The sequence below is a fragment of the Gossypium raimondii genome, chromosome 7, assembly GCF_025698545.1.
Source record: "Gossypium raimondii isolate GPD5lz chromosome 7, ASM2569854v1, whole genome shotgun sequence".
Taxonomy (NCBI): Eukaryota; Viridiplantae; Streptophyta; class Magnoliopsida; order Malvales; family Malvaceae; genus Gossypium; species Gossypium raimondii.
In genome coordinates this window covers 52182550-52196671 of record NC_068571.1, presented here as the reverse complement: position 1 = coordinate 52196671, position 14122 = coordinate 52182550, and the positions used below count along the sequence as shown (strand labels likewise).

The window sequence follows — 14122 nt, the reverse complement described above, 5'->3', positions numbered from 1 at the left end:
AATAAACTTACTTTTATTTTTCAAATATAATAATACAATAAATTATTTATATTAACATTTCTTAAATTTTAAATTTAAGTAAAAACATCCTTGTTAAACAAATACTATTTTTGTTGGTTTGTTCAAATAATATCACCTTTTAACTCTCATTGGTAAAAAATTTAAATTTTAACAAATTCTATTATGAAATTCAAAAAATATTTAAGATTTAATGACTATTTTGATTAAAGCTTTTAAAAATTAGTAAAGACAATTAATTGAAAAACATAAAAGAAAAAGAGAGTAACTACAAATAATACCGGCTAATAGAGGAGTCAAATTATGAGATAAAACACACTTTAGTCCCTAAATTTGAAATTTTTATTAACTTGGTCCTATATTTTTTAGTTCCAAATTAGGCTCAAAACTTGACAAATTTTCCCACTTTAGTGCCTAATCTTTGGATTTTTGCTAAGTTATAATGATGTGACGCTTTGAAATTATGATATATTATCACTTAAAATTTTATATAAAATCTAGAAAAATACCAAGAAATTATTTTAAAAAACAAATTTTAAATATTATAGTCGATTCTGCTCTGGTTCCAACTGTTCTGGTCGATGCGCACAATTCTAGTAATAAACTAGTCCAACCAACTTCCTTTTCCACACCACTTAAAATTTCTATCCGTAGCAGTCATACCGGTCTATTCCGCCCAATTCTAATTACACTGGCTTGAACATTATACACTGGTTGATGCATAAATAATATTAAAAATGATAATAAATAATAAAAATTGTACTGGAACACTGTGAACCGACCGATGCATGTATATTTTATATCTGAATCTTATTTAATATAATTCATCTGAGGATTAAAAATATTTTTATACACACTTAAAAAAATCGGTACTGAAATATATTGATACTAGAATACACCAATAGTGACTACTTTGATTTGCATAGTATAAATTCATCGTAGCTTAATAAAATTCAAATTTAAGGATTAAATTGAAAACAACCGTGAAATTTCAAGATAAATAGCAAATAAAAAGTAATTCAAGAAAAGGTGCACTAAAAGTTACATTTATCCCTCCAATTAGGGTTTAACTGTCATTTCACGGTAGCCGTCGAACTAAGAAAATAAAAAAGAAATATTTAAAATATGTTTATTTTATTACAAGCAATGATGAGGATAAATAACAAATTAAGACAAGCGGGCAAAATTAAAAAAAATATATCTTTTTCCGTAATTTTCCACCATTATTACGGATTCAATGCCAAAAGACACAAACCAGAAGTCAAATTTTCGCTCTTTTTTTCATTACAAAAAGTATAATTTTTCGGCCTTTGCTTCTCATCTCAAACACTCTTCATTTAAATTTACATTTCTTTTTTAATTTCTTCGATTTACATAAAGAATAATAGATCCAAAAAGCTTCACTCCAGTTCGAGTTCTTCACAGGCAAGTTCCTCCCTTTCTTGTACTTTTTTTATTTTTGGATTTTGGTGCTGATGATTTTTTTTATTGTTAATCTTTTTTTCTTGTCCATCATTAGCTTGGGATTTATTTAGTAATTATTGATCCAATTAAAGCAAATTGGAGTAACGAATCATTGAAATATATTAGATTTGTAATCAATTTTTTGGGGGGGTCAATTTTGTTTCTTTATTTTCCCCCAATTGATAAATATGTGTATATATATATTCAGTTTATCGATGGATAATTTCCCAATTTAGTTGAATTCACGAATTCTTAGGACTGATTATAGCGAAGTTTCCCAAAAAAAAAACCCTATAATTTTTATTGTTTGAGAAATTCTAAGAACAAGTTGACTCTGATGAAAAAAATGTTTTTTTTTTAATTTTTAGTTCTTAATTTGCTTTGGAGATGGTATAGCTAATTCGGAATTTTTTGTATGATCCCGATAGTAGATCAAATGCCCGAACTCGACCGAGCTCAAAGATATAGTCAAGCTTAGTGATAATGATAAAGATTTGCATATGTCGACTGGGTTAAACCCGTCGGCACATGCGGTTATCATCATCACTCGAGCTCGGTTGTATTGGGCATTTGATAGGCTAGCCGGATTGTATCGAATTTTGATTGTTCTCGTAAATATGAAACAAAAACTTGTGACTGAATCGGAGTTCTTTGTCATTTGAAGCAGGGAATTTGTCCTTTGGAGTGTACGCCGAGGAGTTTAAACGCTCCGAACACATGGATCATAGTAATCTTCTTCATGTTCACTAAATTTATCTCATAAATATGTTTTTTTTTTTTTTTTGTAAAAGTACAATATTAGTAGTTGGATTTTATTTTGTTCCTTCTACTCAAAAAATGGTCAAATTAATCCATGTATGTCAAATTAATCCATGTATGAAATACATGTGACATGCCATGTATCATTGTTTGGCTATTCCGTCTAGCTATGTCAGTTTTTAATAATACAAATGGAAGAAATTTTCAATAGAAAGGATCAGTTTGCTGTTTGATCTAACATGCAAAGACTAATTTGCTCATTTTTTGAGAAGAGAGGCCAAACTGCAATCTGACTCCTAGTATAGAGACTTCTATGATACTTTTATCCCACTGTTTTCATTTCTATTGGTGCAATGCTGTTCGATTATGTTCATTCCTCTTCTTTGAAAAAAGGTTGTCTTAACCCGTTATCGGAGACATTCCATCATGGCAATAGAAACAAGTAGTTCATGTGGATTTTGGAGAGAAAATAAAGCAAATGAATGAATCTATTAATTAGTTTCCTAACTACAACACTACTTCATAATATTGCAGGTGTTGCTGTCGAGGAGTCTGGGAGTCTGAGAAACAGCCTCGAGGTTACAAAGTCACTTTCTGATAAACATCTTGATCTTTTAAGGCCGTCTGCTCGGTACTATTCAGTGTTCAAAGGTATGAACTCCATTAAGCTAATCACATGTTTGATTGGGGATTTTTTTACCTGTACCTGTAGCTTTATCTTAACAAATAAAGCATCGTGTTAGGGCAAGCACCGGATGCAGTGGGGAAAGGCAAGTATACGCTTATCAAAGACGAGGAAGACTTCCAAACGGGGATTTTCGACAAACCTCTTCCATGTTTTGGTTGTGGGATTGGATGGTTTTCGTGAGTACTTTTCAACTCTTCTCTGTGTTCCTTTCTTCAGTGTTTTCCGTTTTCTTATGTTGTCTCTATTTCTTAACAGCTTCCTTGTAGGATTTATGTGTCCATTAATGTGGTACTATGCTACGTTTCTCTATTTCGGAAATCATTACCGTAAAGATCCGAGAGAGAGAGCTGGCCTTGCCGCTTCTGCTATCGCTGTAAGTACACCCGACCATCACCTTTCCCTTTCTCCTCTCTCATAGATAACTTCCGTACTGATCAAACATACGCGGTCCGACTTTGTTGTAGGCAATGGCATGTTCTGTTGTAGTGTTGATCGTAATAATTTTTGTTTTGTTTTCGACTTAATGATGCGGAACCGAAGTGCGTTCGTACATGTCGAAAATGCATGCAAATCGAAAATATCAAATGCATTAGGTGCAATGGAGGAACTGAATCAACATTGTGCCATTTGCTGAGAGGATCATTGTAAAGAAAACAAATATTTGAGACAACTGGGTTTGTTTGTTTATAGAAAATTTATACGAGAAATTTATCATTGCCATTTTAGAGAACCATGAAAACGTATGAGGCTATGTTTATTTGTAAGTAATTTGATGAGTTTCATTAATGCAATAAAACTTGAATGGTTGATGAGTTTCATTATTGTTTTTAGTATTTATGGAGCTGTTCGTCTCATTTCCTTATAAAAAAAATTATAATTTTACCCTTTTAAAATTTAAAAAATTTAATTAAACCGAAAGTTAAATAATTGAACCGAATTCTATTAACTTTTAAATAATTTTTAATTTTAATTATTTGATTTATTAATTGATCAAATCAATAATTTGATCAAGTCTAATCAATTCAACCACTAAACTAATTTAGAAAGCATTGTCAATTTGAGGATATTAACTATTTTTAAGAGTCATGTTCAAACATATAATAGCTTTTAAAAGGATTGATTTTTTTAAAAAATATAAGCAAAAATCAAATTAAAACGAGATGGAATGAATTTGGTGGCATTAATTTCAAATGAATCCATAAACAAGGTACAAAAAAAAAAAATACAGTTTCTGAAGCATTTGCAACAATTACTAGATTAAGCCTCATCTGAAGGGCCAGCTACAAAGTTGATTCTCAAGCAAAACTTACTAATAAATTACTGGTTTTTTCATTAAAATGAGCAAAATTGAATGAATTTACAGCAAACCTGCCATCGAAACCGATTACAGGCGACATTGCCATTCTTCACACACAAAAAGAGCTTTCATCAAAAGTTCAATTTTCAGTCTTTAGCTGCTAAACGAACGTATTTGCCATCAAACGAAAATCTGTCGTTCGAAGTAATCTGCATTACAAGAGAAAAATGAAGATTATGTTGTGATGAACGAAACAAGAGCCTCAACTCCTAACCAAATTCACATAAACGAGAACCCCAAATTGTGGCTCATTGGTCAGGTGTCGCAAGAGTGTTGCCTACTGTGATGTGTGTGTTAGCAGTGATTTGCTCCAACCAAAGGGGTGTGAATTATACCCAAAAAAATGGGTAAACTACAATAGGGGTTACTCAACTATGATTTTTTTCTTTTTTGCTCACCAAATTATGAAAAGATACAAAACGGTCACTTAACTATTCGATTTTGTCTTTTTCTGTCACCGGCTAACGTAAAAATGAAAACACCCAAAGATCCAAGATAGTTGGGTGACAAAAAAGACAAAATTGAATAGTTAAGTGACCATTTTATAACTTTTCACAGTTGGGTGACAATTTTGCAACTTTTCATAGTTGGATGATTAAAAAAGGAAATAAAATATAGTTGGGTGACAACTAATGTAGTTTACCCAAAAAAATTCTCATAGAAGGACCCTTAACACAGAGAAAGAACCTCCTCTCACCTTGTGCTGCAATATTTCACTTAGTTGAGACTTATCTTCATCTACACCGGATTCTTGGAGGGCCTTTAGAACCCGTTTTTCCAGCTTCCGCATCTTTAAAACTCCGTCAGGACTCTGCCACATGCATCGAAAAGAAAGCATAAATGCAAATGCATGGACAAACTGAGGGAAAGATGGTTGTAAATATAATAAACATGAAATGACTTTGCATCAATGTGCCTCCGCTTGGTTCCTAATCATTCTTTCACTGTGTTTATCTTAACAAAGCGACGGTACGGATTCTATTTAAGCACAAGGAGAAAAAAAGTATGAAATCAAATGAATCTTAATTAGGAGACGTACGGATTTCAAGGTGTCTTTGATCAACTTCTTCCACTTTATCTTCTTTTTCTTGTCTTCTTTCGTAGAGGCGGCTTCTACTTTATCTTCTTTTACGACATTATGTTTGGATTTCTTTGCCTTTCCCTTTGCATCATCTACTTCTCCATTGCCCATTTCAACAGAGCTGTCACCCACACTAGTTTTTTCAGTACCATCCGTCACAGATGCATCAAGCTTTCTCTTTTTATTTGAAGGTACATCTCCTTTTGTTGCTTCTGAGTTGATTTGGGGTTGACCATCTTCAGGCAGATCCTGTGATTTGGCATCTCCAACAGATTTATTCTCCGGCAGCTCACCATTCTCGTTATTTTCAGCTGAAACCTTTGAATCCGGAGCGGATTCTTCCATCTGTTTAGGTTGTTGCTTAGCATGAAATGCCCGAGCTTTTGCCCTGTGCTTCTTTCCATCAGCATGAAGAAGCAAGGCCTGCTGACTGGTAGCCTTGGTATTGCAAAGACTGAAAAATACATAGATAACGACGAGAACCTCCTCAGATCACGAGCCATAGAACGATAAATAACAAAAAGACAAGGATTAATACACAAGCAACATTTTACACTGTGATAGTGCTCAGACTATAGATCAAGAGCTCAAAACGAACAACTCGAGAAATGAAATGTCAAAGTCACTATATTTGGGGATTAGCCAGAACATTATTAATCGATTCATCAAATGAGACACCAAAGAAAATCCAATTCCAGTAAATTTGGTGTTTTAAACTTAAAAAGATCAGATTCTTGAGTATTGGCCCTAGAAATTTACTGCTAAAGGACGAAAACATTAACCGGAAACAAGAAAACCCCAAGTCAACCACAGAGATGCATTATTCAAGAAAAATCTTTATTGCAAACTATAGGTTTGGAACTCTCCGCAATACTTATCAGGGCAGCAACTCAATAATTCAAAAATTGAAATCCTCTCCACCGGCATTCTAAGCTCTGAACCTATTCAGAAATCTACTGGCTTCAGGCTAGGCACATTGCCTGTTCACTACCTAGGAATGCCACCAATTACTAGGAAGCTCTCTATGAAGGATCGTGAGCCTTTAAATCGAAAGGCGACTATCCTATGCTGGTATAATGCTACTTAACCAAGCAGCAGTCTTCAACTTACAAAACTATCGATGTCAAAACAGTTAAAGTACTTGGAATGTCCCTGTATCATAAGGACGGGATCAAATTAGTTTCTCTATCATTAAATGGATCAATTTAGTCTTTATACTATTAAAAAGAATCAAATAAGTCCAAATTGTAACAAAGGTAACTTTTACTATATACAAAATGTCTTGAAAATTATTTGTTTCAACTGCAGTTTAATTCCAAACAAAAAATTCATTTACATAACCATAAAAACTTTAAAAATCTCTGTTAAACAGTAAATGATATTTTTTTAACAATAAATGTTAATTCTATTCCAATTTGACTCAATTTGATTCTTTTTAATGGTATAGGGACTAAATTGATCCATTTAATAGTAGAGGGACTAATTTGATCAGATCTTTATAATAGAGGGACCTCCCAGATACATTCACTGTGTCAAAACTATATCCTTCCCAAACAACGCTTTAGTAGACATAATCAAATGAAAAACACTGATAACAATCATATTACTGCCGCAAAATTAGAGCGGACAATATTAACATTACACTTTGTAATCCGCCATGTTCACATAAATTGCTTGTAATCGTCGCTGACTGTATTTATGGTAGCAATTAAACTGCTTCTTACTACTTATCCGAAGAAGAGAATTCTCCAAAATATACTTATAATTAAAGCAACACTCCCATTTTTTTCCTTCATTGAACAAAAGCCATTTACGATTCTAATCTAACACCCTTCACAACTTTTCAGCTAGAATTGAGCTTATTTAAGTTAAATGTTTCTACCAACTGAAAACAAGCTGTCAACAAAGAGATTACAATACAATCCTAAGGAAATCGCTTGACTCATATAGTCCTCAACAATATCTTACATGTCACCATAATCAATATATATTCAATCATTTTAAACATAAAAAAAGAGTAAAAATTTACCTACAAAACCATGGAGGACGTTGGGATAACCCGACATTGATATCAATATCAGGTTTTTCCCTTGTTTGCTTGTTCGGTTTTGAAATTGAACCATTTGGTGTTTTCCCTTGTCCTTTAGGACCATATTTTTCCTAAATATGAAACCAAAAAAAAATCAGTCAGATTACTTATCAGAAATTAATGTCTAATTATGGTTTTAGTCCCTCTACCATGCAGAAACTCGAGATTTAAGCCATTACTTTAATTTGACATAATTTGGTCATTCATACTTTTTATAACTTTATTAGTAGGTCCAACTTGATAATAACGTGCCACCATTTAAGTAATGACGTAAAATTTTCTTTCATCTGTTATTAAGTCAGACTATCCAAAAATGTTCAACCAATAACTAAGTTTTTTTATTTATTCTCCATTTCCGTTTTACGGTCTATATTCGGATTCACGAATGCTACTCCCAACAATGTTATCTCCGAAATTCAAACCCACATTGTTAGAACAATTTGGACCTACTACTAACATTATATAAAAATAATGTATCAAATAATGTCTAAACAAAATAAAGATTAAATCTTAAAATTTAACATAGTAAAGGGGCTAGAACCATAATTACACCGAAATTAAATAAATAAGATTTTAAGGGATTAAGGAACTTACCATCTCAGTCATGCACTGTGTATGGCTTTGAACATTTTGCTGCCCAAAAATCACTCCACAATCAATGCACGAAAGCTAAAGAATCAACCGAAACAATAATGGGTTAGCCGAGAATTAGAGATTAACCAAAGAAAAAAAATGATTTTCTAAACAAAGAAGAAGAAGACCTTTGAAGCAGAGCAAATCCTGAAGTGATTTGGTAACTTAGGTTTCTTCAAGTTCTCGCCGCAATCCTCGCATTGAAACCAGACCATCTTTTTTGTTTGGTACTTTTTCCTTCTTTATGTGATTTTCCGGGAAAATTGATGGGAAAAATAATCAGAAGGAAGATGATGGTTGTCTTTGTTAGGGGGTTTTAGGGTTTTGGGGTTTTGTTGTTTTGATTTCATTGTTGTTATGGAATATTCGAGATGATTTAGGAGCTAAAACGCAGCGTATGAGCTACTACTAAGACTAACGGTAAAATGGGCTTTTTAAATCAAAAGATGAGGCCTAGTTGAAATATGTAAATACGTAACGTTAAAATATGCTATAAGTGACTAGATTCTTAATTAATTTAGAATTTAATTCATTTATTTTTTACTTTTAAAAATTTAATCACTTTATTTTTCTAATTAAGTCTAATTATTAATATTATTAAAATTCTTTTGTAAATTCAAATAAATTACAACACTAATTTTTCTTAATTTAGAATTTAGTCCACTTATTTTTATTTTTAAAATTTAATCCTTTTGTTTTTTATATTTAAAATGTAAATTCAATTACTAATACTATTAAAATTCTTTTGCTAAATTCAGATCCATTATTGTTGAGAAGTTAAGACAGTTAGTAGTTAGCAGCAGAGTTAGGTATATGCAAGTTAGTTAGTTTGTTAAACATACTATCAGTATTGAAGAATGAATGAGAGTGATCATTTCAACAATTACAACATCATTTTTTTATTATATTATTACCAAGTGATTTTTCTTAATTTCAAAAATTACACTAACAAAATTAATAAAATAATTCTAACAATGCTAATAATTATACTTAAATTTCAAAATCCCAAAACTTGTTCACTAACATGATTAAAATATTATCATATTTCTCTCTCTCTCTTTTTTCTCTTTTTTTTACAAAAAGAGAGAATAATTAAACTCTCTTTTAAACTTGTAAAATTAAAAATTTCCAATCGCAATTTATCAAATATTTTTAACTATGATAATAGGCTCTTTCTAAAATGGGATTATTTTCACAACAAGATGAACTCATTGTTTACATTTTTTCTTTTGCCAGTAAGGAACTAGAAGTCATTAACTCCATTGTAATTAAGAATTAAAGGTAAATTATAAGTTTAATCATTTATGTGTAGTTTAAATTACCATACAATCATTAATGTTATCAATTTGTTATGTTATAATTACTGAATTATTAACTGATGTTAATGGTATAGCCGCAGACTAACATGACACCATTAATAATGTTATATTTTTTCCCCTCCATCTCACATGAATATTTTTTTTTCCCTTATCCTTCTTAGAGGTGCTCATGGGCCGGGCGGCCCAGCCCGGCCCGACGGTCCGCCCGAAATATGGGAGGGTTTGGGTAAAAATATAGGCTCGAAATATGGGCTTGGGCAAAAAAACGAGGCCCGATTAAAAAACGGGCAGACCTCGGCACAACTTTTTTTGGCTGGCCCTGCCCACCGAATATAATAAATATTTTTATTATTTATTATTTTTTTAATTTTAAAATACTTTTATTAAATTTTAAATTTTTTAAAACTACTTTTTTAATTTTTTTTAATTTTAAAATATTTTTAAAATACTTTTTTTAATTTTTATTTTAATTTTTAAAATAAATTTTTGGTATTTATTTAAAAAACGGGCCGGGCCGGGCCGGGCTTATGAATTTTTTCCCGGGCCGGGCCTGGGCAAAATTCTAGGCCCATATTTCGGGCCGAGCCTAGGCCCGGGCCGAAATTTTTTCTGGGCTCGGCCCGAACCTGGCCCGGCCCATGAGCACCTCTAATCCTTCTAATAGATTCCATTTTCTCTTCTTCTTATTTTTTTGACTTCTTCTCTTTTTTCAAAAAGTTTCCCTACACTTTTCCTTCATCCCCTCCTACTTTCCCATCATAAAATCATAAATTGGTAGCGTTAATGACCATATAATAAAATTTGAAAGTTCAAATGTAATTCAAACCATAGATAAATAATTAAATTTATAATTTATTCAAATCTTATCTTTATTTTTAATCCCATTATTTTTTTGAGTATTTTTCATGTCTGTTTTAAAGTTTATGTTCTGGGTTCATGGATGCCATTTCCAATAATATTGTCTTCAAAATTCGAACTTGTATTCTCTCCTCAAATATGAATATTTGCTTAAAAATGCTAATCGTTGTTGTAGTGTAAAACGATTTACGAGGTTTCAACTTTTGTTAATATTTGCATAAAAATAATCTAACTTTACATGATAATACAAATTGTGTAAGATATGTTAACAATTTTTAAAAGTTACAATGAAAAGTTGTATCATAATGAATTTAATGAATATATTTGTCGCATCAAATTTTAGAATTAGCAAAACTTAATAAATTTAATAGCTATCATTTGGTGAAGAATAAAATTTTAAAATCTTAAAAGTACAAGGACTAAAATAACAAAATTAAATTATATGGATTAAATCTACAATTTATGCATAGTACAGGCACTAATAACAAAATTTAACCTATAAAAACAAAACATAGACTAAATTTAAATTTTAGCTAAAGTATAAGGACCACTAGCAGAATTAGACCTCTTGAAAAGCAAAATTTCAAAACCCCAACAAAAACCCCAATCTTAACCAACAATTTCTATTTGTTATATCAAATCACAGATTGAGCTAGGGTTCTTAATTGTTGCAAAGATGGCAAAATCAATGAAACTGGCAGGCCTAAAATCCGTTGAAAACGCCCACGACGAGTCGGTTTGGACGGCCACTTGGGTTCCCGCCACGGGCAGCCGCCCGCCGCTCCTTTTAACAGGCTCCCTCGACGAAACCGTTAAGGTGTGGAGGCCTGACGAGCTCGACCTCGTGCGCACCAACACTGGCCACTGCCTCGGCGTCGTTTCGGTGGCCGCTCATCCTTCCGGCGTGATCGCCGCATCCGCCGCGCTCGACAGCTTTGTTCGCGTGTTCGACGTTGACACCAACGCTACCATCGCCACTCTCGAATCTCCTCCGTCTGAGGTCTGGCAAATGCAATTCGATCCCAAGGTAACACTTCTTGTTCGGCTCTTTTTTTGGGAGGAAATTTAGGAGAATTCATTATAGCTATGGAAAATCGATTAATTCATGTATTTGTCTAGATTTTTAAATGCAAAATATGCTATCCGTCCTTGTAAGTTGATAAAATTTGAGATTTAGTCCTTGTAGTTAAATTCTAATTCAATTGTTGACAATATTAGTATTTTCTATCAAAAATATGATTAGTGTACAAAGTTCATAATGATTTATTTTTACAGTTAGTATGATTATTTGGGTGTATTGGTAGCAAATTTTGACAGAAAATAACCGTGTCAATGATTAGACTGTGGTTTTAAATTGAAAAGTATGAGGATTTAGTTTTAAACATTTCAAATATAAGGACTTAATCATAAATTTTATTCAAGTATAGAGACTCACTGCATATTTTAGCCAATTTTTAAAATCTGAAGGCCACTTATAAATGGTACTAAAGTGTTCATCGAAATGAAAGAAATTCAAATAAATCATGGATTCTTAATGTTAGATTAATTAAACTAATGAATTATATAGTTTTCCAACGCCTCAATTAGAATTATGTCGTTATCGCAAAAATAAGCATTTTTTTTCCTTCATTTTTCTTTGCAATAAATGATATTGTGATTCTAGACTTTCTAGTAATGAAGCCAAGCTTGGCTAATTAAGCTCTCACCAAGAAGCACAAATCTCTAATCTCAGTTGGGACCCTTGCTATTGCAACAACAAGGAGGACATGAGTTTGAATGCATTTTCCCTACGATTTAAGGGTTTGATGGGTTATGTGTAGAAGTAGGTATTGTATAAAAATATTATTTAGGAGTTCAACTTTGCTACATTTCTTTTATTGGGGTAGTAGGTGCTTGGAGATTTGAACCCAGGACTGTTGTGCAGGGACGAAATCGGAAGTTTACCTTTGGGGGAGTCAAAATTAAATTATAAAATTTTAAAGGGGTTAAAGTACAATTTTATGTTTGTATGTGCTTGTTATGTAGAATTTTAAAGGGATTAAATTTAAAAAAAATCATTTTTGGGGGATCAAAGTGCATTTTTACCATGAAACTAATAATTTTAAAACTTCAAGGGACTAAAACGATAATTTTCCATTTGGGTTGGGGGGGGGGGGGGGAGAATGCCCCTGCCTGTCCCCCTTGGCGCCATCCCTCCTGTTGTGAACTAAGGATTTGAACGAACATAAGTCTTTTGCTAGTTCACCCATGGCTCAATTGACCGTCTTTGCTACATTCATTGTTATATAATGTATCTCCTCTTGTCTTCTTTGAAGGATCTCATGGGGACTCTGCTAATTTTCAAGTTGTAATCATGTTTTTTGTGAGTTCAGGGCTACATCTTATGATTATGATGAACTTGTTTGTGATTGTAATTTATGATTTAAGGTGCTCGAATTTGTTTCGGTTGTGTTCCTAAAAGTAACTTCAAAATTTAGGGTACAACACTTGCGGTTGCCGGAGGGGGTAGTGCATCGATCAAGTTGTGGGACACTGCGACGTGGAGGTTGGTTGCAACTTTATCAATTCCTCGTCCTGAAGGATCCAAGCCTTCCGAAAAAAGCGGCAGCAAGAAGTTCGTCCTATCTGTCGCATGGAGTCCCGATGGAAGGCGACTTGCTTGTGGCTCGATGGACGGTACAATTTCGGTTTTTGATGTAGCTCGTGCCAAATTTCTACGTCACCTTGAAGGCCATTACATGCCTGTAAGGTCTCTTGTGTTTTCTCCTGAACATGATTCACGGAAGCTATATTCGGCCTCAGACGACGGTCATGTGCATATCCATGATGTTGAAGGGAAAGCTATAATCGGGGCCATGTCCGGTCATACTGGTTGGGTTTTAAGCGTAGATGTAAGTCCCGATGGGGAGGCTATTGCAACTGGCTCGAGTGACAAAACTGTTAGACTATGGGATTTTAAGATGAGAGCAGCTATACAAGTAATGAGCAATCACACAGACCAGGTATGGGCAGTGGCATTTCGACCTGGTGGGCGAGGAGATCGCCTTGCTAGTGTGTCTGATGACAAGAGCATATCGTTGTATCATTGTTCTTGAGTGTTTCGCCGCTGGTTGAAATAAAAAACCAGTAAGGATATGTTTGCATGACAAGATGTTTACATTTTTGGTTATGGCTATTGATCCAATGAATATGAGACTTGGCTTTAGATTTGGTTCTGTTTACTTATGTTGCTTTTCAGAAATTTATCTGAAAATGCAATCTATTCGAGGGAAATCTAGACTCGTTAATTCTAACCTGAACCTAAAAATTTTATAGATCCAATTTGATTTGGTTATAACGTCAACAATTTGAACCTAAAATGACATGATCCTTAAATAATCCGAACATAAAATATCCAAATAAGTGACTTGAAAATATTTAAATTTGAAGTGAGCATAATGATTCGATCAAAAAAATATATGAGTTTAGAATTGAAAATGACCCGGATCTTGAATAACCTCGAAAAACTTAAGGGTTAATGGCATCAAATGTCCTAAATTATGGGTTAAATTCTAAATTGATCTTTAAATAAAATTAAAGCATCGATTCAATTAGGTCATTTTATCAATCTTAGCTTTGACATTAAATGTCAATTTAAATATGATGTAGTTCATTTTTAAACACATGAATTAATAAATATTTTTAAATACATCATTTTAAACCAACATTTAATGTCATAGCTGCAATTAAGCTAATTGAAAATTTTGATTGAAGTGATACTTTAATTCGAGCATTTAATTGAAATGTTTTGAAATTTAGACATTATTTTAAAATTTGACTCATAATTTATAACATTTTGTATAATTAACCCAAAATT

At 32.7% G+C, this 14122-nt stretch overlaps 3 protein-coding genes across 3 annotated transcripts; 2 read left to right on the top strand and 1 right to left on the bottom strand.

The window, feature by feature from the left end:
• The first annotated feature begins 1235 nt into the window (after positions 1 to 1235).
• Positions 1236 to 3747, top strand: LOC105794252 (uncharacterized). The gene is made up of 6 exons (XM_012623376.2): positions 1236 to 1443; positions 2150 to 2209; positions 2776 to 2892; positions 2985 to 3105; positions 3185 to 3302; positions 3394 to 3747. The coding sequence occupies exons 2-6, from the start codon at positions 2200 to 2202 to the stop codon at positions 3451 to 3453; spliced, it is 426 nt and encodes a 141-aa protein (XP_012478830.1). The 5' UTR covers positions 1236 to 1443; positions 2150 to 2199; the 3' UTR covers positions 3454 to 3747.
• A 410-nt stretch (positions 3748 to 4157) lies between these two features.
• Positions 4158 to 8438, bottom strand: LOC105794186 (UBP1-associated proteins 1C). The gene is made up of 6 exons (XM_012623260.2): positions 8218 to 8438; positions 8051 to 8125; positions 7397 to 7527; positions 5326 to 5821; positions 4984 to 5097; positions 4158 to 4435 (listed from the first exon to the last, which is right to left on the bottom strand). Exons 1-6 carry the CDS (start codon positions 8302 to 8304, stop codon positions 4373 to 4375), a joined length of 966 nt encoding a protein of 321 aa, XP_012478714.1. The 5' UTR covers positions 8305 to 8438; the 3' UTR covers positions 4158 to 4372.
• Positions 8439 to 10874: 2436 nt separating this feature from the next.
• Positions 10875 to 13471, top strand: LOC105794320 (WD repeat-containing protein VIP3). The gene is made up of 2 exons (XM_012623482.2): positions 10875 to 11293; positions 12744 to 13471. Exons 1-2 carry the CDS (start codon positions 10943 to 10945, stop codon positions 13359 to 13361), a joined length of 969 nt encoding a protein of 322 aa, XP_012478936.1. The 5' UTR covers positions 10875 to 10942; the 3' UTR covers positions 13362 to 13471.
• Positions 13472 to 14122: the final 651 nt, after the last annotated feature.